The sequence below is a fragment of the Leuresthes tenuis genome, unplaced genomic scaffold (assembly GCF_036924035.1).
Source record: "Leuresthes tenuis unplaced genomic scaffold, fLeuTen1.0.hap1 SCAF_7, whole genome shotgun sequence".
Lineage (NCBI taxonomy): Eukaryota > Metazoa > Chordata > Actinopteri > Atheriniformes > Atherinopsidae > Leuresthes > Leuresthes tenuis.
This window is the reverse complement of record NW_027325361.1, coordinates 36,027,092-36,052,515: the sequence shown is the minus strand read 5'-3', so window position 1 is coordinate 36,052,515 and position 25,424 is coordinate 36,027,092. Positions and strand designations below refer to the sequence as shown.

Here is a 25,424-nt window from a genome sequence, read left to right as displayed (position 1 = left end):
GAGGCTTTGAAGATAATGTCAGCCAGATACAACGTGTTGCCTGCTAATGCCATCCCTCTATCAGAGCAAATACAAACAGCCTTTAGCCTTACGTAGCTAATATTAGCTTTTATTACCACGCAGGTGGGGTCCACAAAACAATAACATAATGCAAAACAACAAACATTCACTGTGTTATCTTTTCACAGAATATCTAACCAAATGTAACATCTATTTCTAATTTATATCTCTAAAAGTGACCTCAGAACTTGAGAAGGTGGTTTCACTTGATGGAGAAGACATCGTGACACATTACAGTGATGGTTGTGTCGAGTAGTGTGTGCTGCACGCAGCGTCAGGCCACCGCAGTTTCTCCGAAGCGTGCGTTCAATGTACTATCGGAAATGACAGAATCTAGCGAATACCATTCAAATGCACTCGGAAATGACAGAATCTGACGAACAGGAACTTCCATACTGGCCCTTTAAACTAATTTGGTTTTACCATATATGGACTCTTTTTATATTTTTGCTTTGCCTTTGTTTGAAATGGTATGACTTTAGACATATTTTCTTGCTTTTTACGTCCAATTGTGCTCCATGTTGTTTATTTCCGTTTCCTCCTTCATGCCATCAAATCAAGTCTGCTTTGAATCAAATGGTCTGTGTCCACTTAATGCTAGGTAACCATGAATGGAAGAACGTCTTTTCTCCATGTCTGTCTAAACTAAGCTGGATGACTTGTCAGAGAGAGGTAACCACATCAAAGGAAGAAAATCCCATTTGTGAGAACAGCCTGGCAGATCACTAAATATTAAATATTGCTTCAATGTAAGTGACAGCCGAGCTCACACACTCCCCAAGGCTCTTTGCCTCCTTGGAGATGGTAGGTCCTGTGAAAGGAGTCCTACTGAAAACTGTCCCTTGTTTAAACTAATATAACCCTGGCAGTGGACTCCCTGTAATAGTAGCCTAGCTCTTGCATGAGATGATCATACTCTGTTTATTTCCATCTGTGACAGATTGTGCCATGCACTCAAGATTCAAGATGGTTTTATTTGTCACATACACAATTATACACAGTACAATGTGCAGCAAAATGTTTCCTTGTCCTGCTACCAATAAAATAAGGATTACAATCAAATATGAATAATATAAGAGCCCAATCAAAATAGTCACACACAATATAAAAATGTCTGTTTAAATTGTCAGTCTGCCTGCACCAGCAGGCAGTGCTTCCCTGCTTTTGCATTGAGGAATTATTTGAGTTATGTGAAGAATCATTTCAGCAAGAGTGGTTTATAATAACAAACATTTCCCAAAAGGATTTTTTTTGCGTGTCTGTGTACACAAGCCATTTTTTGCCACTGTTTGAGCACATATACATCTTTTGTATGCATTCTATGCATCATTTTATCATTGAAATCCCTGATCCCTGGATATGAATTTTAAATAGAGCAGGCTGCACTCCCTTAGAGGTTTTTTTTTTTTTTTAAGTTTAGTTTATTTCGAACATGTGCGAGTATTACAACAAAGTAAACTGAAATAAACCAAACAAATCCAATGAGAAAAGTCAAAACAAAAACAAGACAAGTCAAGACAAAAAGTAATAATCTGAAACCAACATGTCCGAAAAGGAGTAGGATGAAGCATATGCTTATTTAAACCTACCCCTTCTCCCCTACTCAATCTTTCTCCCCAAACATACATATCTAAATAATACGTATTTACAAAAACAAAATAGAAAATAGAGTAAATAAACAAGTGCATAAATCATATATCATTTATGAAAACACGATTATTAAAGCCCTTCTTCCTCCTTGTACTTCGTGAAAACCATGTGTTTGTACCACTTTTTAAACTGGATCATGCTTGGACATTGCCTGAGCCCCACACCCAGTCTGTTCCACAGCCTCACTCCACAAACTGAAAGACAAAAGCTTTATAATGTTGTACGTGCCCACTGATGTTTTAAGTTGTACTCACCCCTCAGATTATAACCCCCATCTCTATCATTTTTGAAGGTTTCCAGGAGGTAGATTGTTTATTGCTTTGTACATGATTTGTGCTGTTCGGAAATGAACCAGATCAGTAAATTTTAATGTTTTTGATTGTAAGAATAGTACATTTGTGTGGTCTCTATAACCGGTATTATGAATTATTCTTATGGCTCTTTTCTGTAGTATGGATAGAGATTGTATTGTACATTTATAAGTTTTGCCCCAAACCTCTGCACAGTATTGTAAATATGGTAAAATCAGTGAACAGTAGAGAATGTGGAGTGATTTGTGGTCCAGAATGTGTTTTGCTTTGCTCAGAACTTAAATGCTTCGTGACAGTTTGCTTTGCACATGTTTTATATGAGACTTCCAGTTTATTTTATCATCGATTGTTACCCCAAGAAACTTATTTTCATATACTCTTTCAACGTCTACCCCATCTATTTGTAACTGTACTTGTGTATTCTTATTGCAATTTCCGAATAACATGAATTTGGTTTTACTTAAGTTTAATAATAATTTGTTTCTGTCAAACTACATTTTCAGTTTGCACATTTCAGTGGTGATCCTCCCCAGTAGTTCATGTAAATCCCCCACAGAACAAAAAATACTAGTGTCATCTGCAAATAATACTAATTTTAATGTTTTTGAAACTTTGCACATGTCATTTATGTAAAGTATAAATAGTTTTGGACCTAATTGACCCCTGTGGGACGCCACAAGCAATGTCCAAGCATGACGATGATTTCTTCCACTGCTGTGAGAAAAATAGAACTGGGATTTATCTCTATAAGATTATCATTCCAATCCTCAGATAACAATGGATCTGGAAAATGTCTTGCCAGGTTGGGTCCAACATTTACCAAAAAATGATTGAAGCTACTGACCACATCGTCCATATTGTCCTTTTTAATATTATTATCAATAGAATATTGAGGGTAACTCTGTTGTTTAGCACTATTTTTAATAATACAATTTAATATGTCCCATATTCCATTAGTATTGCTTTTGTTATAATATAATATTTTACAATAGTATTCTTTCTCACATACCCTTATAATTTTGGTTAACTTGTTTTTATAGTTTTTGTATTTCGTTTCAGCCTCTTTAGTCTTTTGTTTTATGAATTCTCTATGTAATGTATTTCTCTTTTTACAGGCATTTTGTAATCCCTTCGTGAACCATGGTTGATCTTTATATTTTATATTTTATCGTTTTATTGGACAATTTTTATCACATAATAATGTGAATATTCTTAAAAAGGTTTCATATGCTTTTTCAATATTACTTTCATTATATACCTTTTCCCAATTTTGTGCCAGTAAATTATTCTTAAATGTATTCATAGTTTCCTCTGTCCTCACACGTCTGTATTTTTGTTTTTCCTCCGGCTGATTTGTCTGGTAGTTGCTGTCATAAACTGTAAACACTGGTAGGTGATCACTGATGTATTTATGTCGTTAATTAATAGTCCGCTCACTTTACTATTTTCAATATCATTGGTAAATATGTTGTCTATTAAACTGGCACAATGGGATGTGATTTTACTAGGTCTGGTGATTTTGGGATATAGACTCATGCTGGACAATATGTTGATGAATTCGTCTGTAATTTTGTGCTTGTTTGGATTGAGCAGATCAATATTGAACTCGCCACAGGTGAAAACAACTTTTTGATTGTTTTTTGAAAACATTTCCCCTATCCAGACCTTGAATGCTTCAATACTAGAACCCGGTGCTCTGTATATACAGCTGATTATTACATTTTTGTTTTATTCTTCACATATTTCAATTGTTATACATTCTAATAAGTTATCAATGACAGTCATATTTTCTACTACTATATAATTCAAGTTATTATCCACATACATAGCCACTCCTCCTCCACTCTTGTTCTTCCTGTTTACACAGTTAAGTTCATATCCCTCTAGTTCAAAATCCATTCCTTTATCTACATTGATCCACGTTTCTGATATTGCAATTATTTTAAATGCTTTTTTAAATTGACTTTAATATTCCTTTATATTATCGAAGTTTGCATACAGACTTCTACTATTGAAATTAATTATAGACAATTTGCTGTCCGTTTTAATGGTCTGATTGTACTGTTCAGCTGTGAAATAACAGCAGTTGTCGTTGATGTTAGAGAAGAAGTTATTGTCCGGTTCTCATGAATGACACCTAATCTGGATTACCCCATTAGAATAATATAGATCTATATAATATAGAAGAGTTCTCATATTTTTCATGTTCCTGAATAATTCTCTCAATACAGAGAATACTTTTCTTCTTTTTTCTTTGAACAGATCATCATTTATCTGGGGGCACCGTTTCAAAGATCAATAAGTGCAAGATATGTTGCAAAGGTGGTTTCCATATGGTATTTTTTTCTGTTGTTTAAGTCTAATTTCAGTAAGTAGGAACTGCCCCTAAGGCTCTGCTTACTTTGGCCAAACGGAGTAGTGTCTCTCTCTCCTCTTCATCTTTCTTTCTCTTCTTCAGTCTCTCACTTTCCTCCAAGAAGCGAAGCTGAGAGCGGACATCACTCATTTTAATGTGCCACTGATCCTCCTGTTGTGGACACAGGTGACAATATTTACATAAAGTTTACATACAGAATACATTTTCCATGTCCCAGCTTATGGTCACAGCTGTTGTTGCCTTTACTTCCAACATCCCTTACTATTTTTTTTTAGCTTCTCATGTTCCTTCTCGTTGCTGTTGCTGTCACTTGGAATTGCTACATCTATCATCACTACTACCTTCTTCTATAGTTTGTCTACCACCACAAGGTCCAGACAATATGTTCAGGACCACAATGATGATTACTATACCTTCAGGGGTGCTTTGCGATGTGCTGCCATTACAGTCATCTTCTCTAACAGTCCACGAAGACACTCTTGAGTTGCATGAGAAACCAAAGCCACCACTTCTGGACCAACATCAGTTACACCAAGTACCTGTCCTAAAAGAGGACGCAAAAAAATAAATTGTCTGGTTAAAATTCTATTAAAATACACAGTTCTGTATAATAGTCTTGAGCTTCCCCTCAGTTTATATTTTGCAGACTTTTTTCAAAGTTACAGCAATAATCAACGGAAGAATAGCACACTGGAAAATATAAAGATGGAGAGTATAAAAAAAATAGATAAGTAAAACAAGCAAAAAGGCAATGATAAGAATTTGAAAGTAAAAAAAAAAAATTTCTGCACCAACAATGCTATTCCCAAAGAGTTATTGGCCGAAAAAATGCATTTATTTTAACAGAATGTAAAAGGCAAGAGTTGCCGACAGAAGATTGGCAGCTCAGGAGGCAGAAGCAATTCTTTTAAATATATATTAAATAAATATTATTTATATAGCGCCAAATTACAACAATTGTCATCTCAAGGCACTTAAATAATATAGTCCAATTCAAGCCAATTGGAATTAAATTCATTGTAATCATAATCCAATTCATTCATATAGAGCCAATTAAAAAAAAATATCCTAGCTAAGGAAACCAACAGATTGCACCGAAATTTGTCTTCAGTCCAATCTCCCGTCCTGAGCGTGGCTGTGGCAACTGTGGAAAGGAACGACTCCCTTTTAACAGGAAGAAACCTCTGGCAGAACCAGAACCAGGAAGGGTGGCCATCTGCCTCGACCAGCTGGGGTTTGAGAAGACATAAAAGAGGGAAAAGAGGGGGGAAAAACACCATAACACCATTCAAAGGATATCTGTTGGAACAGGGAAACATGAGTTAATAACCACAATGTCACATGTACATAAAATCAATTTTGAAATTAAACAGGGGGAAAAAGAGAGCAAAGTGAGGAAAGGTGTGACAGATGAGGTCCCCCAGCAGTCTAAGCCTATAGCAGCTTAACTATGGGATGTTCCAGGATTACCTGAGCCATCCCTAACTATAAGCTTTATCAAAATGGAAAGTTTTAAGCCTAATCTTAAAAGTGGAAAGGGTGTCTGCTTCCAGGACATTTACTGGCAGCTCATTCCACAAGAGAGGGGCCTGATAACTGAAGGCTCTGCCTCCCATTCTGCTTTTAGAAACTCTGGGAACAACAAGTAAACCTGCAGTTTGGGAGCGAAGTGCTCTGTTAGGAAAATATATTACAATGAGATCTTTAAGATATGATGGAGCTCGGTCATTAAGAGCTTTATATGTGAGGAGAAGAATCTTAAATTCTATTCTGAATTTAACAGGGAGCCAATGAAGAGAAGCTAAAACTGGAGAAACATGATCTCTCCTGTTAGTTCTCATCAGAACTCTGGCTGCAGCATTTTGGATCAGCTGGAGGCTTTTCAGAGAATATGTGGGACAGCCCAATAATAAGGAATTACAGTAGTCCAATCTTGAAGTAACAAATGCATGAACTAGTTTCTCTGCATCACCCTGAGACAGGATGTTCCTGATTTTAGCAATATTACGAAGGTGAAAGAAGGCAGTCCTAGAAACCAGTTTTATATGTGCGTCAAATGATAAATTCTTGTCAAAAATAACTCCAAGGTTCCTCACTGTAGAACTAGAAGCCAAGGAAATACCATGTAGAGTAACTATATAACTAGACAATTTCTCCCTGAAATGCTCAGGTCCAAAGAGAACAACTTCAGTTTTGTTCTGAATTTAAAAGCAGACAGTTCTGAGTCATCCAGGTCTTTATGTCTTTAAGACAGGCTTGTAGTCTGACCAACCTATTGGTTTCATCTGGTTTCATAGATAAGTACAGCTGAGTATCATCAGCATAACAATGGAAATTTATACCATGCTGTCTAATAATGTTACCTAATGAAAACGTGTACAAAGTAAAAAGAATTGGTCCAAGCACAGAACCCTGAGGAACTCCATGACTTACTCCAATGTGTGAGGAAGATTCTTCATTTACAAGAACAAACTGGAATCTATCAGATAAATATGACTTAAACCAGCCTAATGCAGTTCCTTTAATCCCAACAACATGTTCAAGTCTCTGTAACAGAATGCTGTGATCGATCGTATCAAATGCAGCACTGAGATCCAACAAGACAAGCACAGACACAAGTCTGTTATCAGAGGCTAAGAGGAGATCATTGGTAACTTTCACCAGTGCTGTTTCTGTGCTCTGATGCACTCTGAATCCTGACTGAAACTCTTCAAACAGATTATTTCTATGTAAATGATCACAAAGTTGAACTGCAACTATTTTTTCAAGAACTTTAGACAAAAAAGGGAGATTGGATACAGGTCAATAATTAGCCAACACTTCTGACTCTCAAGAGCTGTTTTTTTTAAGTAAAGGTTTAATTACAGCAACCTTAAAAGTCTGAGGTACATATCCTGTCAACAAAGACCAATTGATCAAATCCAATATGAAAGTGTCAATTAAGGGGAAAACCTCCTTGAACAGTCTGGTTGGGATTGGGTCTAACATACAAGTTGATGGTTTAGAAGAGACTATTGCTGTTGTTAGCTCAGAAAGAAGCCGTCTAAATACAAATCAGGTTCTAAAGATACTTCTAAAGCTGCTCTACTTGATGATACATCAGTGATAATAATGGGAAGGATTCCATTAATCTTCTCTCTGATAGAAACAATTTTATTGATAAAGAATCTCATGAAATCATCACTGCTGAGAGTTAAAGGAATACATGGCTCAACAGAGCTCGGACTCTTTGTCAGCCTGGCAACAGTGCTGAAAAGAAACCTGGGATTGTTCTTATTCTCTTCTATCAATGATGAATAATAAGCAGTTCTAGCTTTACGAAGTGCTTTCTTATACCTTATTAAACTATCTTTCCAGACTAATTGAGACTCTTCTAAATTAGAGGAACGCCACTGTCTCTCCAGCTTTCTTGCAGTCTGCTTTAACGCACGCAGCTGTGAATTATACCAAGGAGCCAACCTCTTCTGACTGATTACCTTCCTTTTCAGAGGGGCAACATTGTCCAGTGTTGTACGCATTGAAGCTATAGTGCTGTCAACAAGAGAGTCAAGTTCTACTGGAGTAAAATTTAGGTAGCCGTCCTCTGTCATATCAGCACATGGCAGTGAAGAAAAGGATGATGAAATCAACTCTTTAAATCTGGTTACAACATTCTCTGATAGACACCTTCTATATGTAAAATTCTTCTCACAAGCTGTATAGTCAAGTAATGTAAATTCAAAAGTTATTAAAAAATGGTCAGACAAGACAGGGTTATGAGGTAACACTGTTAACTGTTCACTCTCAATGCCATAAGTCAGCACAAGGTCAAGGGTATGATTAAGGCAGTGAGTAGGTCTGTGAACACTTTGAGAAAATCCAATAGAGTCTAATATAGAATTAAAGTTAATATTTAGGCTGTCATTTTCAACATCTACATGAATATTAAAGTCACCCACTACAATGACTTTATCTGTACTCAGCACTAACTGGGATAAAAACTCTGAGATTTCAGACAGAAACTCAGAATAAGGACCAGGTGGACGATACACAGCGGCAGCATCAGGTGGGAAGCTGCAGAGAAGTGTGTTAGACTACAACTCTGCATCCTGGTCTCAACCCTGGGTTGTCATGTTTTTGGATGTCTAATAAATTCGTCCAAAGTGGGATGGATGCCGTCTCTCCTCATCAGACCAGATTTTCTCCAGAAAGATTGCCAATTATCTATGTAGCCCACGTTGTTTGCTGGACACCATCTAGACAACCAGTGATTGAAGAGGACATGCGGCTAAACATGTCATCAATGGTCAGATTTGGCAGGGGTCCAGAGAAAACTACGGTGTCCGACATTGTTTTGGCAAAATTACACACGATGCAACATTAATTTTAGTGACCTCCGATTGGCGTAACCGGGTGTCATTATCGCCGACGTGAATAACTATTTTACCGTATTTACGCTTATCCTTAGCCAGCAGCTTTAAATAGGATTCTATGTCGCCCGCTCTGGCCCCTGGAATACATTTGACTGTGGTTGCTGGTGTCGCTAATGCCATGTTTCTGACTATAGAGCTGCCAATTACCAGGGTTTTGTCCTCAGCGGGTGTGTCGCTGAGTGGGGAAAATCTATTTGAAACGTGGACAGGTTGATGGTGAACCACGGGCTTGACTTTAGGACTATGACTCTTCTTCCTGACAGTCACCCAGCCACTCTTAAGTCCCGGCTGCTCGGGATCTGCTAGGAGATGACTAATAGATCTAGCTACGCTAGGTGGCTCCGCACTGGCTAAAGGGGCCTGGCTCGCTATCAGGTGGTTTTCAACATTGCAGAGCCGAGCTTCCAATTCAGATAACCTCGCCTCCAAAACTACAAAAAACTACATTTGTTACATGTACCATTACCACTAAAGGAGGCAGAGGAGTAACTAAAAATCTGACACACGGAGCAGGTGAAAGCAGGAGATAGAGGAAGAGAACTGGTAGCCATGCTAAGCTAGAGAACCAGACACACCACTAAAAAATGAAAAATAAAGACTAAAGATCTGTAAGAGTGACCGTTAGAATATAACAAGTATGCGATAGAGTTAACTATGCAAGATGTGTAAATTATAGTGAGAAATAAGGTGATTATTAGTAGTTCAAGAGGAGCAAGAAATGTCACAGTGCACACACAAAGCAACAGGAAGTGATGCAATACGTCTGCAAAAAAAGCCGCAAAAAAAAAAAAAACATACAGAGATTGTGGGTAATGTTTAAATAGGCCTGGGAGGCTTGAGGCTTGTCCAAGGCAAACCGGTGTGAAGTAGAGCAGGTCCCAAGGAGAGGAGAAAGCTAGTTGTTGAGCAGGTTTGTAGACAGGAGAAAATGTTAAGGTGTACAAAGGCAGTGGCTCAGGTTAAGCAGGGACAGTGGTTGAATTGAGAAGGTGTAGAGAAGAAAAAGCTTAGTTGGAAAGAGCTGTGGAGTATGGATGAAAGGAGTATTAGAGTATTAGGCAACATATGATGTATTGCCAACTCCCCAGAACCTAAAACTCTGGGTAAATGTAACCCGTTATGTTCAGGTACTGCAACTCTAAGGTATATTTTGTTGTTGTAAGGTTACTAAGTGGCGACATAACCAAGTATTAAGAAGCTTAGCTGCAGGTATTGAAGATAAACAAAGGCAGGTAAATTTAGGAGGGTCTAAGGTGAAGAAAGTGGCAATTCAGTTTGTTCAAGAGGGGGAGATAAGACAAGAGACAATATAAGAAGCTAATAAGACAATAAGGAGACAAGGCAGGTTAGAGGATGGTGATTAGGAGATGCGGGTAGATTTATGATTAAAGCTGGTTGTTCCCCAGGAAATAGCCTCTATAAATCTAAGGCCTGATATAGTCTTGTAGTCTAGGAGTAGAATGAGAGTCTATTTCATAGAGCCGACTGTTCCTTGGGAGGAATTAGTGGCAGAAGCATATGAAAGGAAAAAGCTTAGGTGTATAGAGTTAGGGGCAAAAGCAGAGCAGCAAGGATGGAAAGTTAGGATATGTCCAGTGGAAGTAGGATGTAGAGGATTTGTTGCAAATTCTGTTGTATCATTGTTGAGGGAGTTGGGTGTAAGTGGACAGTGTGAAGAAAATAGTGAAGAAAGTGTCAGATGAGGCAGTAAAGAAGAAGAAGAAGTAGAAGAAGCAATAGTAGCTGGGGCCCAGCAGGGGGAGCACTTAGAGTAAACAGACTCTTGGGAGAAGCAAGGAAGAAATCCAGGATGTATTTAAGTGGAGGGTGTGGCCCATGTGCACCTTTTGAAACCAGGTGGCCATTTCAGGTGAGTTGATCTGTATGGCCTTGTTTTTGCTGGCATTTTTAGTGATTGTAGGATTGTTTATGTGAGATTGTCTGCTGAATCTGCTAGTGTGTCTTGTCCTGCTTCCACCTCTGGCACCTACTATACTTTACACCCTACCCGAACCAGGGTTTGAATCTCATTACTACTTATCTGGTAGCCTGGTGGCCGGGCCTATACCCATGGGGCCTGGTCGGGTACAGCCCGAAGAGACGACATGGGTCCATCTTTCAATGGGCTAACCACCCTTAGGAGGGGCCAAGGGGGTTGGGTGAAGTGTGAGCTGGGCAGAAGCCGAAGGCGGAGACCTTGGCTGTCTGATCCTCGGCTACTGAAGCTGGCTCTTGGGACGTGGAACGTCATCTCTCTGTTGGGCAAGGAGCCTCAGCTGGTGTGCAAGGCCGAGTGGTTCCGGCTAGATATAGTCACACGGCTTGGGCTCTGGAACCGGTCTCCTTGAGAGTGGTTGGACTCTCTTTCACTCTGGAGTTGCTCGTGGTGAGAGGCGGTGCACCATCTACACCGTGTATGGTGGGGACAGGGCTCTGCTGACCTCAACTAGGTATGTTGTGAGTTGGTGGGGGGAATACTTCGAGGACCTGCTCAATCCTACTGACGAGGTGATCAAAAAGCACCTCGGTGGCAGGGCCCCTGGGGTGGATGAAGTCCGTCTGGACTTCCTCAAGGCTCTGGATGTTGTAGTGCTGTCTTGGTTGACATGCCTCTGCAACATGGTGTGGACATTGGGGACAGTGTCTCTAGACTGGCAGATGGGGTGGTGGTCCCTTTCTTTAAAAAGGGGGCCGGAGGGTGTGTTCCAACTACAGGGGGATCACAATCCTCAGCCTCCCTGGTAAGGTCTATTCGGGGGTACTGGAGAGGAGGATCCGTCGAATAGGCAAATCTTGGATTCAGGATGTGCAGTGTGGTTTTCGTCCTGGCCGTGGAACAGTGGACCAGCTCTAAACCCTCAGCAGGGTCCTGGAGGGTGCATGGGAGTTCGCCCAACCAGTCTACATGTGTTTTGTGGACTTGGAGAAGGTGTGCAACCATGTCCCCTCGGGGAGTCCTGTGGGGGGTACTCTGGGAGTATGGAGTGCCGGACCCCTTGATAGGGGCTGTTCGGTCTCTGTATGACCAGTGTCACAGTTTGGTCCGCATTGCCGACAGTAAGCTGGACGTGTTTCCAGTGAGGGTTGGACTCCGTTAGGGCTGCTCTTTGTCACCAATTCTGTTCATAATTTTTATGGACAGAATTTCTAGACGCAGCCAGGGCGCCTAGAGATCAGGTGATCAGGTGCTCCTGGTGGCGCTAAGGCTGGATTCCCCACAGAGGCCGTGGATCGTCGTCTGTTTTGTTTTTACAGGTGTAGCAGCTGGTTGTCTGTTTTTTCTTTCTATTTCTGTTCTGTTTCGTCTTCTTTGCTCTTTCTCTTTCCCTGTCTCTCAGTCCGGTTCGGCACTATTATATGTTAAGTATTGTAACAAAAATAAATAAGCAGTTGATGGGCATCAAGGGGAGCTTTACATTCATTAAGCTTCCCTTGGCAAAGCAAATCTGTTTGGCATAAACGGTATTTAGATTACAATTCTGCTGCCATAATGCTGGACAGGACAAGGGGGAAGAAAAAAAAAAAAAAGTTTTACATGGAAGTTTTACATGACCTGGGACTTTTGAGACTGAAGACGCTGTGCCACAAGCTCCCCCGCGAGAGTTGCCGACATCGCTTAGCAGCGTGTCAAACACTTAACATTTGTGCTAAGTAATTGCATGCTGTGTGGTCAAATATTGGAGGTATTTCCCCTCTTTGATGTGATCACAGCTCTGCACGTGTTGCAACTGGCCCGAGTATTGTCCTTTTTGGTGAAATATAACCAAACTTTGTAGCGCTTCTGCCTCGACACCATGTTGGAAACATTCTGAGCCAAAATAGGAAGCATTCACATGATGTCATCGCGCTAATGCGTCAGACGTTAGCAGAACCTAAAAACGAGATCGTTAGGCAGGCGGATTAATGATTCCCATCCCTAGCTATGTGTAGGGAATTATAAATACAAAAACAATGTTCCACATGTAACATATTTGAGGTCAATGACCCTCAGACGTCCGGCACCCTTTATTCAGTTGATTTGGGCCAGACCACAGCCAAACCAGCCCTATTTAATCTTGGCCATATAAACAGACTATTGCTGTTTGGACGCCATCGTGTTGACATAATCTTTCCAGACATACTGCATAAACAACTGCCAGTGTACTAAATACCAGCTTTGTGCTACTTCCTGCGACAGAAGGTGCATTCAGGACAACATTTTGCCTAAATGACACACACAGAATCATAAGGTGAAAGCAGTTCCAACCTTGGTGCATAAGTATCAGTAAACAGATAAAATGATGCCTCATTGTGCATTCTAAAACTCTGTCTAATGTGACAAGCTAGCAGTAATACATTAATATTAACTAAGACATCGGTGATTAAACGTGAAATGAAAGGCTGAGCTATAAGGGCTGTGTGGCAAAACTATGTTCAAGTAGGACTCCAGTACCTGTGTGGAGTATTCGGATGAGCACCGGTTGTGGTGAGAGAAACAGTTGATCGTGGCATGACTGCACTACTGAACCCACTGCAGTTGTCAAAATTCGAGCATTCTCCTCTCTGAGGTTGACTCCAGCCATAGATGCGACATCATTAATATCATCATCTTCTCTGGGAAACAAATGCAGAGCTATATTTTCGAAGACAATTACAAACCACACACTTCCTGATTCTTTACACTAACATCAGTTAACACAGCTGAAAGTCTACAAATGCTTCAAATTTGTGCTCAACAGTCAAAACTTTATGTAATACTTGTAAGATCCTGAACTTTCTTTGAAGACAAATTTTGTAGAATGAGATGGATCCTGAGCAACGGCTTGCTTCACAGAAAAAGCACCTATAAAAAAAAAAAGAAAATTTCCATTATCAAAGTCTGAGCAAGAGCTTGTTGAGGTTTTTTCCTGTAAATTTATTTATATTGAAATTTTACATACAAATCCTACTTTACCAACTAAAATATTTCAGCTTATTGAAAGTATTTGACTGCACTGTATGAATGCTTTTGACTCAAAAGCTGTAGTTTACAGACACAGTTTTTGAAAAATCTTTCTGTGGATATCAAGGGATGTATTCAAAATGCTGAACTCAACTGTTCAACCACACAGTAACTTAATGATAGCATAAAGGTCAGATGCACAAAACCTATTATTACATCTTGTAAATGTAAGATTTAATATAACATGTCTAAATAAACAAAAATATACTCTGGTCCTAATCAGCTTTTAAAATTAGATAAATACAACTTCAGAATAAAAGCAATGCTTGACACATTACACCATGTCATTATCTAATTAACAAAACCATGTACTTCTTTACTGCTTTCATTAGAATTAAGAGTTTAAGTAAAAGCCAGGTAATGTTAATCAAAGTAATTACTGGCTTTTTTTTTTTTTTTTTTTTTTTTTACTATAAAATGTAAAACATTTCAATATATGTAATTTATTCTGCATCAATTCTAAGCATCAAATATGGACTTCAAAATAGAATAATGAGATTCCAACATCTAATTTAACAAGCATTACCTGGAATGTGCTTTCCTGATTGTACCACTGTGTATTTCAGAGTGGGTCCCTTAGAAAGGTACCTTCTGGACTGGGCTATTGTCATCAACGCAGGTCTTAGAGACCCTCCTTGTGCCTGCTGGACACCATGCATTTTTAAAGGCAATTAAACAGCATTAGACTATATCGTCTGAAAAGAAAAACAACACTAGCTCAACATTTCTACTTCACCTTAACATTCCAGCCTTCTGACAACAATTTGATTCTTTGTAATTTGGCGCAATTTCAATTCCACACCTGGGCCATAATTTTCCACTTTCCATACTTCCATGCTTTCTTTTGTGGGTATTAAGCAGCAGTAGCTTCAAAGATTCTAGGGATAAATGACTACTACTCTTTGCTTCTTAAAAGAAAATATACACCATACCTCTGAGAAATGGAAGGCTGTGGCCGTGTGGTTTGGCTGAGGGCTGAAATTGAGGTTAGCTCTGGATCAATCAAAGTAGGCGTGACAAAGACAACTCTGAGATCACAAACAACTTCAGTCTTTTCTTTTCATACCCTTCATTTAAATTTGGAAATGAATCAAGGTGGCCTCATAACAATGTAGTAAAGCTGTTCGGTGCATCTGAATAGACCTGATACATATGGAGAATACGGCTGGCTAATTCAGAGGGAGAGTCTTTTCTGAACTGCAAACGCCAAATGAAGGAGCAATGTGCCGAGCATAGAGCAGGAATGAACGAACGCTAACTCATTACAAGGAATCCTAAACTGCTGAAATGAGAGAGGAAGTCTTTAGTACTTGTGCAATCAGTTTCTCAAAGTATTCTGTAGGTAAGTAATTCCAATCTAACTGGGAGACATACGAGACGAAGAGTTCAGAATTTTCCTGGAGAGTTTCAGCACTACCCTATGATTCCATGTATAAACCATATAATGTTTTAATAAGGTGACATACGCCTGTTTCCACACAAAGTTCAGCATGTACAAAAATTAACGTGGTGTGAGAATGAGCAGTCATGAAAATATGTGCACCATTGCTGACTCAGGTATTCACTTCGCCACAACCATGACTGCTAGTAATCTGAGCTCTCTCTGGTCATGTGACTTGTTACATGACATGTTATGTCAAGGAGGTTAGAAGAACAGATTAATCTTTCCAGAGAGGATTTCCCTCTTACAAATGCAGCTGCTAGTAACTGTTATCAGCATATGTAAAATAAATAACATAAAACAAATAACTGGTAAGCTTGGCTTTTGCATGTGTTTTAAATCAGTTTCTTCAATGAACCACGTATATCTCCAATTAAAACATTCCAATAGCTCATTGCAAGTGTTTTTCATAGTCTAGTAATTCTTAATCTTCTTCTATAACTACGACACAGTCGGTGCTCAGGGTACAGTGGGGTCCATATGGGAGTGAACACCCAGCTGTCACGGAGACACAGGGTGCTCTCTGCATGTCCCCCTCTCCTCCTTTCTCTGACTCTGCTTGACTTGGGTGGGTTTGTGGTTCTGTCTCCCTGGTATCAGACTCCCTAATTTCTACTTAATAATATATTACTGTGTAATGCTTACTGTGCAAAAATTATTCTAAAATAGAAGCCACCCTCTTTTCTTCAGCCCCTGATTTTCTGCACATCAGTCTGTGTCAGCCACATTGCTTTCTTGACATTGAATGCAGTTTCTGCAGTTTGTAGTACTTCTGATGTTGACAAATCAGATGTCTAACATCTACTAATCACATTTCCTTGTACTAAAACATTTACTGCTCATCACATCTCATTACCAAATATCCTGGGGTTACCTGTTGGCAGGTCTTCATGGTTAGTCCTGAGCCAGGAATGGACTGCTTTGTGTGGGAGGAGAGTGTTGTTGGGGTGCGGGTGGAAGTTGAAGCCTGCTGGATAAATAACTGGGGGTCTGCAGTAAGCGAACGCACAGCAGGAAGACTTTTCTGGTAGAAATAAGGAGATGATGAGAGGAAAGATAAGAAATCCGTCAAATACCAGGGGTACGCCTACAACATTAAACTGTGAGTTATGGAATGATAGGAGTGCCACTAAAAATATATTTCTGTATAACAATAAGAAAATGTTTCTACATGTGAATCACTGCATTCTCTTTCCATTTCCATTTTGCACAGCGCCCCAACTTTTTGGGAATTGGGGCTGGTTGAGGGAGGATGCAAAAGACCACACAATGCCCTTTTTGAACTGTGTACACTGAAGAGGATGGAAGTCGTAACACTGAGGTTTACAGGAAACCCACGCATACACGTACCTGCTTTTCAATTCACATCATCCACTAAAACAAACTCATCAGAACTCTACAAAGTTACTTTCACCGGGCTGAAAGTGTACCTACTAAGGCTGAGGGAAAACTAAAGGAACATCAGCACTCCAAGAAAGCTCTTCAAACTTGTGGATACCCAAACTGGGACTTTGTTAAATCGGCAAAAACAAATCACAAAGTACTGCAATGGAAAATTTTATTTAGCCTTATGCTTGTGTCTCATCATGCTGAAATCACTTGTAAGACTTGATAGTCATTCCCAGGCATTCGATGCACCAGATGTTACACCAGATGATTTACTTTTGTTTCTTGTGAAACTTGGTTTTCTTTCTCAGGCACAAGAGGCGTAAGATGTTTCCAATCAAACATTTCTGTATTTCGTTGTTCATTCTGTTTTGCGCACTCCACAAGGCCGCCTGGCTCATCAGGAGATAAGAAGAAGTAAGCTTGCATGGTCTGATACGTAGACATTTTTTCCTTCTGCCGTGTTCGGGTATGACATGACATGCACTGAAACTGTAAGTCAGGGCTACACTCTGACACAGGTGCTCTGTGTTGAAGTCTTGCTCTCTCTTGTACAAGAACTGTTCAATAAAGCTGCCCAAGTGCTTTTCACCTTAACGGTGCTTGGACAATCATTATCATTTTCCACCACACCACACAGAAGCTAAGAAGAACAGACACAAACATACTGTTATTCCATATGTGGCAGGAGTCTCAGAGAAACTTAGTAGAATTTCTCCAGACATGACATTCCAGAGCACTTCAAACCCAAGAACCCCCTCAGACAGAGACTGGTTCAGGACAAAACACCCAAACACAAACTGAGTGGTGTCGTGTATGCAGTGTAGCGAGGAGTGTTCGGACCTCTGTATAAGAGAGACCAAACAACAGCTCCACAAGTGCAAGGTACAACATAGGAGAGCCACCTCTTCAGGTCAAGACTCAGCAGTACACCTGAGGACAGTAATGTCCACGTTCTGGACAGAGAAGACATGCTTTGAGCCATCCATGTTAAAATGGAAAAACCATCTTTGAACAGAGTAAGTGGTCTTAGGTATCACCTTCCCAGCACCTACAGTACAGTATTGTCTCTCCTTTGGTCAGGGGGTTCAGTGACACATGTGACTGAAACAACTATCTCTGCTTATGAGCTCAAACTCCCCACAATCTAGTTCAGAACTGAAGAAGCCTTTCGGATGAGAGCTGAAACATCCTCAAGATCCAAGAAGAAGTTCAGTTGCCATTTTTCAAGCTCTTAGAAAAGAATTTGGGGTGGCACAAGACTTTTGCACATTATTGTAGTGCTGGGCAGTATATGGATTCATACAGAGTTATAGTGTTCTTTTTCTTTACGCTATGAATTTTTCATTTACCCCAGTAAAGGTGAGTGTGTAACGTACAAAACGTTGGCAACGCAGAGCGGCGGAACGTCGCGCCTCCAGACATCATTTGAGAGGGGGCTGTTTTGCAGTTGCACCAAACAAGCAGCATGCGAGAGAGTGTTGAGCGTAGGGATCTCATTGAGTGGTGAACAAAATGGATAAACACAGTGAAAGTTCTGAAACTTCAGTTTCAGAACAAGTAAACAATTAAACAGAAGAACCGAAAAGAGGAGCCATGTCTGTTCTTCAGCTTAAAAATTCCGACGTCGATTAAACAACAATATTCTGCAAATGTTGTAGGGCTAAAGTTGTACCCGCAGGAGGCAACACAAGCAATCTGCTTCACCACCTCAGCCACAAGCATGTCCTGGAATATCAAGAATGCATGAAACTACGATCTGCAGGTAAAGTTGGCACTGCGGGAGAAAAGACGAGTCAGATGTCACTCAAAGACGCGTTTGCTAGGGGGACTGCCTACAACAAGAGAAGCAACCGGTGGAACAACATTACAAACGCCATTACCATTCACATAGCCAAAGACATGGTACCGCTTAGTGCTGTTGAGAAAGACGGCTTCCGGGAGATGATTAAAATACAGGATCCCATTAGATTAGAAAATTAGGTTAACACCCAGTTGTTTATGTAATGTTTGGGTCATACCACCCTGCACTACATTATTGTCATAAAAACTGTCATAGCTATGCACAGTCCAGTTATGTTCAGTATCGGGTTAATTGACTTTGGTGAAAGTAGATCATACATACTGTAATAATTCAATATTGAACAGGTTGGCTAGAGAGCTGATACTTTCCAGACTTTCCAGACAGCTGAGGAGTCTGTAAAAAATATGCGTTGTTCAATTTCTAGTCACCTTAAGAAATGGCACCAAGCAGGGCTGTGGAGTTGACTTCAACTCATCATAGAGTTCTTCTGTAAACTCCTCTGCTTCCATCTTCCCTTCCTGCAGGATACAATAAGTATATATACTTCAGTGGTATCAAAATAAAAACTGAAAGTTTCAAATGGACATAAATGTGCAACAGGAAAAAACAACCATAAGCTTAAACTTCAAATCCATATACATACTTGTATAAAAATATTTTTTTATTTTGCAGAAAATCTTGCATTATGCTGACAATTCAAACTGTAGAGAAATGTCTGAGGTCCATCACAGTCATGCTACCCAGGCTTTAAACTATCATGTGTGAACATCATGTTCTGTAGATATTCAAAGATCCAACAGTAATACGTTCCTGTGATGAGAAGAATGAAAGTACCAGCAGACTCCTGACCAGTCCTCTGACATTGTTAGCCATGTTGGCGGACCTGGAGTCACTAGAAGCCAGCTTGATCAGAGTTACAAGGAAGTTCTTACACTTTTTCACACTTTCCAGAGTCTCCTGTTGATGAAAGGGGGTGGCATAAGTGTTGAAATATTAAAAATGTAAACATTTATAAGGATGCCCCCCTACCTAACTGCTCTGAACACCACATGAAGACAACAACTGTGCATGCTGGGTAATGATGTTAATGTTATTCTTTTCCTCTGAACTTTGTGGATCTCTGAATGGACTTTTTATTTAATTTAACAAATCAACACATGTAAAAAATATATCACAGCTAAATATGATATTATATTAGATTATGTCAGATTTCCAAAGCACCGACACTGATAAAATACACAGATTTTCACCAGTACCAGAAGACTTGCAATTATGCCATTTGTTTTTTCACCAACTTTAAATTCTACCTGCAAAGCAGCAAATGGGATTTGTTAGCAAGCATTCTGAATTATTTTCCTATCCAGAGTGAATATACAAGTCAGAGCTGGGGATGATTAGACTCACCTGACTGAAAGTCCTTGGTGGCTCCTTTTGGGTGTCTGTTGGGGTAGCCTGAGTGTGAGAATGGCTCCCTTGTTCGGACACAGCACTTATGTTCTGAACCACAGCTGTTCTGGGGGCAACCCCAATCACCTGAACAGAATGTAAGCTTTCACCCAAAACCATAAACATGGGGCCAGAAAAGAAATTCACCTTAACAGTTATAGGCACGCACACACCAATAACAGCTGCTGCTGCGTGATACAAAGAAGACTTTCTCAAATTGTGCCTGAATGTAGCACGAGGAGACATAGAGACAACAAAGCCAGTAAAGGATGGAAATAGGACCTGTCAGCATGTGTACACTGACGATATGATTGGAACACCCCTGAACTTCATGAATTAACACAATTATTTTGAATTTATCAAATTAAGCTCCTGGTAACAAGCAACTGTACCATAAGCCCAAACTCTGATGCTGATCGTGTGATGTTAGAAAGCAGCCTGGAACAGTGATAAAGTAGTTTTTTTTTTTTAAACAAACCCTAAGGTGTAGTTTTCACACACACTAGAGACCTGAATGCAGAGGTTTGATTTTGAGAACTGAAGAAGCTATAAGGATGAGTGGTGAAATGTTTTCAAGAACCAAGAAAAAGGAAGTCCAGTTCATATTCTTAATATTCTATTTTAAGACTTATTATATTACTTACTCATATTACTGCACTTTTTGCAGTTACCTCCACATTCTTTCAAGAATACATAAACAGAATTATTCTGCTTCTTTACTTGAAATGTAGGGAAACCAACACAGTGCATGACCAGCCGCCTGCTCATGCACTGCTTTGACACCCGCTATGCAGATTAACCCAAGTGCTGTCACTTTTAAACCTATAATCACAACAAACTGATAATTGTGAGATGACTGCATATTCATTTTCATTCCTGTTTGAAGAAAACTGGGTCAAACTGCGTCAAAGACACGCTGCATGACTCATCGATTCTCAAGGTCCTGTCGTGGTTAAGTTACTGAACTTGAAGAGAATCCATTTAAGTGTCTCTCTTCAACCATTGCCAACGACAGATGAAGTTTTATCATTCAATTTAAATAGAAACAAATAGTATCTATGATTTGAAGTTCATGTTTGATTGTATGTCCTCTGCAGCAGTTGTTTTCCAGGAGTACATACAGTTGTGAAAGCACCCAGGACAGATAACACACACACTGTAGGATCTACTGTCTGATAACTGTTAATGACTTCATGAGTCTTTACCACAGCCTTCTTCTGGACTGGTGCTGGCTGGAAAGTGGAAGGGGCTGCCATCCTGATCACTGTTACCTTCTCGTTACTTTTACTTCCAGCAACTGTGGATACCTGAATTGTACACAGTCACAGTTAAAACCACAGAATCTGTAAAACTGTTTGTTTGGTTTTTGTAATAAAATCAAAGTAAATGAAAAACAGGAGCACACACACCTGTCGGCTCAGCATTCTGGGTGCTTGACCACTAACAACTCTTGATCCCTGTTGAGCCTGTGCCAAAGCCTGCTGAGATATCAGCACAAGCTGACCACTGTCACTGCGGATCAGTATCATACCTGCCACAAGTGAGAATTCAAAATCACTAACAAGTTAACGACCATTGATCGTCTTCCCTGACAAGACAGAGAGTGGCCTGGGATATGAAAGAAATGAGCGTACAAACTTTTTGTCAGATATAAAGCTGTGTGTATGTGGAGTTCTCCTTTACAAATCTCAATGGCCTTCGTATGTCCAGCGTTTTTTATGTGTGAAACGAGCAAATGTTTGTTTATGTTTTGAGTTTTTATGTTGGATGGTGACCTATGTTACTGTTCTTGATGTGCTGAGGTTTTTTTCCCGGCCCCACATTGTACTCCCTATGGAGTATAGTCTGTGGCTGTTTTTTCCCCCTCTCCTCTCCACTTGTCCCCCGCTCCCCCCTCCTTTGTCCCTTCTCCCCCGAGCAACCGGTGGCGCCCCAGATGGCTGCGACCGTTCTAACTCCTGTATGTTTCTTCACACACTGGAGTTGGATAAACGCCATTTCAATCTGCTTGCAATGCAATATTGTAATGCTTGATTGACAATAAATGCTTCTGATTCAATCACTGAGACACTATATGCACATGAATTAACCTGATTTCTACTTCCATTTTAGCCTTGAGTGGATGCAGACATTCCCCTCATTCTTTATTTTACATATCAAAGTCATTGATAACACAACACACAAATAGACAACATGACAATGAAACAGTAAAAAAGAAGCACAGTTATACCAAATATGAAACAATATTTCATAGACAAACAATATACACAGACAAACGAAAACCCAGGTATATACTTGGTGAGTGAAGCTGATCACGTACACTTTTGTGTATTACATGTGGTAGCTTTTGTGGTAACTTATTCATAGGTAACATGTAACTTATGGACAGGTACTGTTACTAAAAAAACTTTCACATCAAAGACTGCTGTTATGACTTTTGAAAGCTCTTAAAAAATGCATTCTGACTCAACCGACAGCTTGTATTCATCAATGAAAGTATAGCAATGTGCACCGATATGGTTATTTCAGGATGCAAGTCACTGCGGAGCATCAAAATGCATCCTTAGGTACACTGAATCCTTACCCAAATCACGAGTCCAGTAAATATTCGCATTTCTAGAATGTATTAAGTGTAACAGTGAGATTGAATCGATGAACATATAGAAAATATCGGCAATGAAGACAGTTAGTAGTATCATTGGTCTGCTGCAACTCACCTGGTGGTATCTGGATATTAGCAGGTAGCTGTGGGGAAGCAGCCTGTGGCAGTGCAGGGGCAGTTGGCTGTGGAGCTGCTGATCTGGGTACAGTTATCACCACTGTCCTTCCTGAGGTTGTGACCTGACTCATCGTGGAAACCTGACTCACAGCTTGTTTTGATACCTGCTGGTAGGCAATACATCTCAGTGCTGCATTTGATACGATCGATCACAGCATTCTGTTACAGAGACTTGAACATGTTATTGGGATTAAAGGAACTGCATTAGGCTGGTTTAAGTCATATTTATCTGATAGATTCCAGTTTGTTCTTGTAAATGAAGAATCTTCCTCACACGCCAGAGTAAGTCATGGAGTTCCTCAGGGTTCTGTGCTTGGACCGATTCTTTTTACTTTGTACATGCTTCCATTAGGTAACATTATCAGACAGCATGGCATAAATTTCCATTGTTATGCTGATGATACTCAGCTGTACTTATCTATGAAACCAGATGAAACCAATAGGTTGGTCAGACTACAAGCCTGTCTTAAAGACATAAAGACCTGGATGACTCAGAAATGTCTGCTTTTAAATTCAGACTAAACTGAAGTTGTTCTCTTTGGACCTGAGCGCTTCAGGGAGAAATTGTCTAGTTATATAGTTACTCTAGATGGTATTTTCTTGGCTTCTAGTTCTACAGTGAGGAACCTTGGAGTTATTTTTGACCAGAATTTATCATTTGATGCACATATAAAACTGGTTTCTAGGACTGCCTTCTTTCACCTTCGTAATATTGTTAAAATCAGGACAGTCCTGTCTCAGAGTGATGCAGAGAAACTAGTTCATGCATTTGTTACTTCAAGATTGGACTACTGTAATTCCTTATTACTGGCTCCCTGTTAAATTCAGAATAGAATTTAAGATTCTTCTCCTCACATATAAAGCTCTTAATGACCGAGCTCCATCATATCTTAAATGGGAGGATGGGAGGCAGAGCCTTCAGTTATCAGGCCCCTCTCTTGTGGAATGAGCTGCCAGTAAATGTCCGTGAAGCAGACACCCTTTCCACTTTTAAGATTAGGCTTAAAACTTTCCTTTTTGATAAAGCTTATAGTTAGGGATGGCTCAGGTAATCCTGAAACATCCCATAGTTAAGCTGCTATAGGCTTAGACTGCTGGGGGACCTCATCTGTCACACCTTTCCTCACTTTACTCTCTTTTTCCCCCTGTTTAATTTCTCAAATGATAATATGTATATGTGACATTATTGTGGTTATTAACTTGTGTTTCCCTGTTCCAACAGGTATCCTTTGAATGGCGTTATTGTGTTTCCCCCCCCTCTTTTCCCTCTTTTCTGTCTTCTCAAACCCCAGCTGGTGGAGGTGGATGGCCACCCTTCCTGAGTCTGGTTCTGCCAGAGGTTTCTTCCTGTTAAAAGGGAGTCGTTCCTTTCCACAGTCGCCTCAGACACGCTCAGGACGGGAAATTGGACTGAAGACAAATTTCGGTGCAATCTGTTGGTTTCCTTAGCTAGGATATTAATTTTGAATTGGCTCTATATGAATTAATTGGATTATTTTGAAATTATTTAACAGGATTTCATTGGATTATGATTACAATGAATTGAATTCCAAATGGCTTAAATTGGACTATATATATATTTGGCGCTATATAAATAAAACTGAATACTCACTCTTCCAGGGGTTGCTGTCTTCGCAATCAACATAACAGAGGAATGGGAAGTGAGAGGCCCTGGAACTGCAGAGGAGGTGTGCTGGTGCTCCTGAATACTCGGAATAACTTTACAAAGACCAGTAATCGATTCACTCCTCAAGTTACTTGCAGCAGTAGATGGGTGTTTCATAGCAGATTTGGCCCCACATTTGGCTGGCACTTGTATTATCCCGACTTGAGTGGCGGAGTCCCCATCCCCCAATGCTCCACTGGAGTCAAGCTTTTGGGCATCATTAATCACCTTATTTGTGGCCATCTGACTGGAAGGTAGGATTAATATCACATAATTGGTTAAAAAAAAAGAGAAATCCACCTAAAGAATTATTAATTTAAAAGAAGAACTTGTCTGAACGAGTACAGTCCATAATTAGTCTCATTACTTTGTGTGATGGTAATCAGCAGTTTACTTGAGACGTTTAAATATTTACTTTAGCTCGACTTGGCAATGTTCATACTTTACAATATCTAAAATTAAGCTAAATTAGATGTTATCAACAAGGTTCACTACAGAAAGCTTCCAAGTGATTTTTTTTTTTTTTTTACAATTTCACACAATAAACAAGTTAGCAAAACCAAATTTGACGTTCGTCATAAGAAATAACTTTCATGGGGGAGGGGTATATGAATAAAGTGTGTTACCTTTATATTTGCACTGCTGCCAAATGTCCAGAGAGTTTAAAGTTAGTTCATACAACTTACTGTCACACCCATAATTCTCATAATTGACATTCTCCGCGTGCGTTACATGTTAGCATAGGTTAGCATATTGCTCCACGACTTTCACTGGGACGTGTGCTGCCTTTATGGCACACAGGAAAAAAGAATTTACCAAGCAAAAAAAATAATCTATTGTTTTCCTTGCATATATGTAAGTTGAAAAGTGTGGTAAAACGTAAGTGAACTGAAAAGGTAACAACTGTAATTAGCCACCAGCTGGAAACTCAAGGTGGTTAAAGTTAAGAAAATTCTTTAATTCTTTGTTAATGTCCTGTCCCACATATTCTCTGAAAAGCCTCCAACTGATCCAAAATGCTGCAGCCAGAGTTCTGATGAGAACTAACAGCAGAGATCATGTTTCTCCAGTTTTAGCTTCTCTTCATTGGCTCCCTGTTAAATTCGGAATA

General features: G+C 39.8%; 1 protein-coding gene across 1 annotated transcript in view; it reads right to left on the bottom strand.

Annotated features, from left to right (window-relative positions):
- The window catches only part of taf4b (TAF4B RNA polymerase II, TATA box binding protein (TBP)-associated factor), a 35,350-nt gene extending 10,794 nt beyond the window's left edge, over positions 1-24,556 (bottom strand). Inside the window, exons 1-13 of the mRNA XM_072390256.1 lie at positions 24,249-24,556; positions 22,586-22,770; positions 21,278-21,399; positions 21,059-21,175; positions 19,827-19,955; positions 19,257-19,379; positions 18,851-18,940; positions 16,103-16,256; positions 14,318-14,440; positions 13,548-13,632; positions 13,243-13,403; positions 4,812-4,942; positions 4,423-4,548 (exon numbers count right to left, since the gene is read on the bottom strand). Of these exons, the coding sequence (XP_072246357.1) occupies positions 4,423-4,548; positions 4,812-4,942; positions 13,243-13,403; positions 13,548-13,632; positions 14,318-14,440; positions 16,103-16,256; positions 18,851-18,940; positions 19,257-19,379; positions 19,827-19,955; positions 21,059-21,175; positions 21,278-21,399; positions 22,586-22,770; positions 24,249-24,556 (1,854 nt within the window). The remainder of the gene's footprint in view (positions 1-4,422; positions 4,549-4,811; positions 4,943-13,242; positions 13,404-13,547; positions 13,633-14,317; positions 14,441-16,102; positions 16,257-18,850; positions 18,941-19,256; positions 19,380-19,826; positions 19,956-21,058; positions 21,176-21,277; positions 21,400-22,585; positions 22,771-24,248) is intronic.
- Between the last annotated feature and the right edge of the window lie 868 nt (positions 24,557-25,424).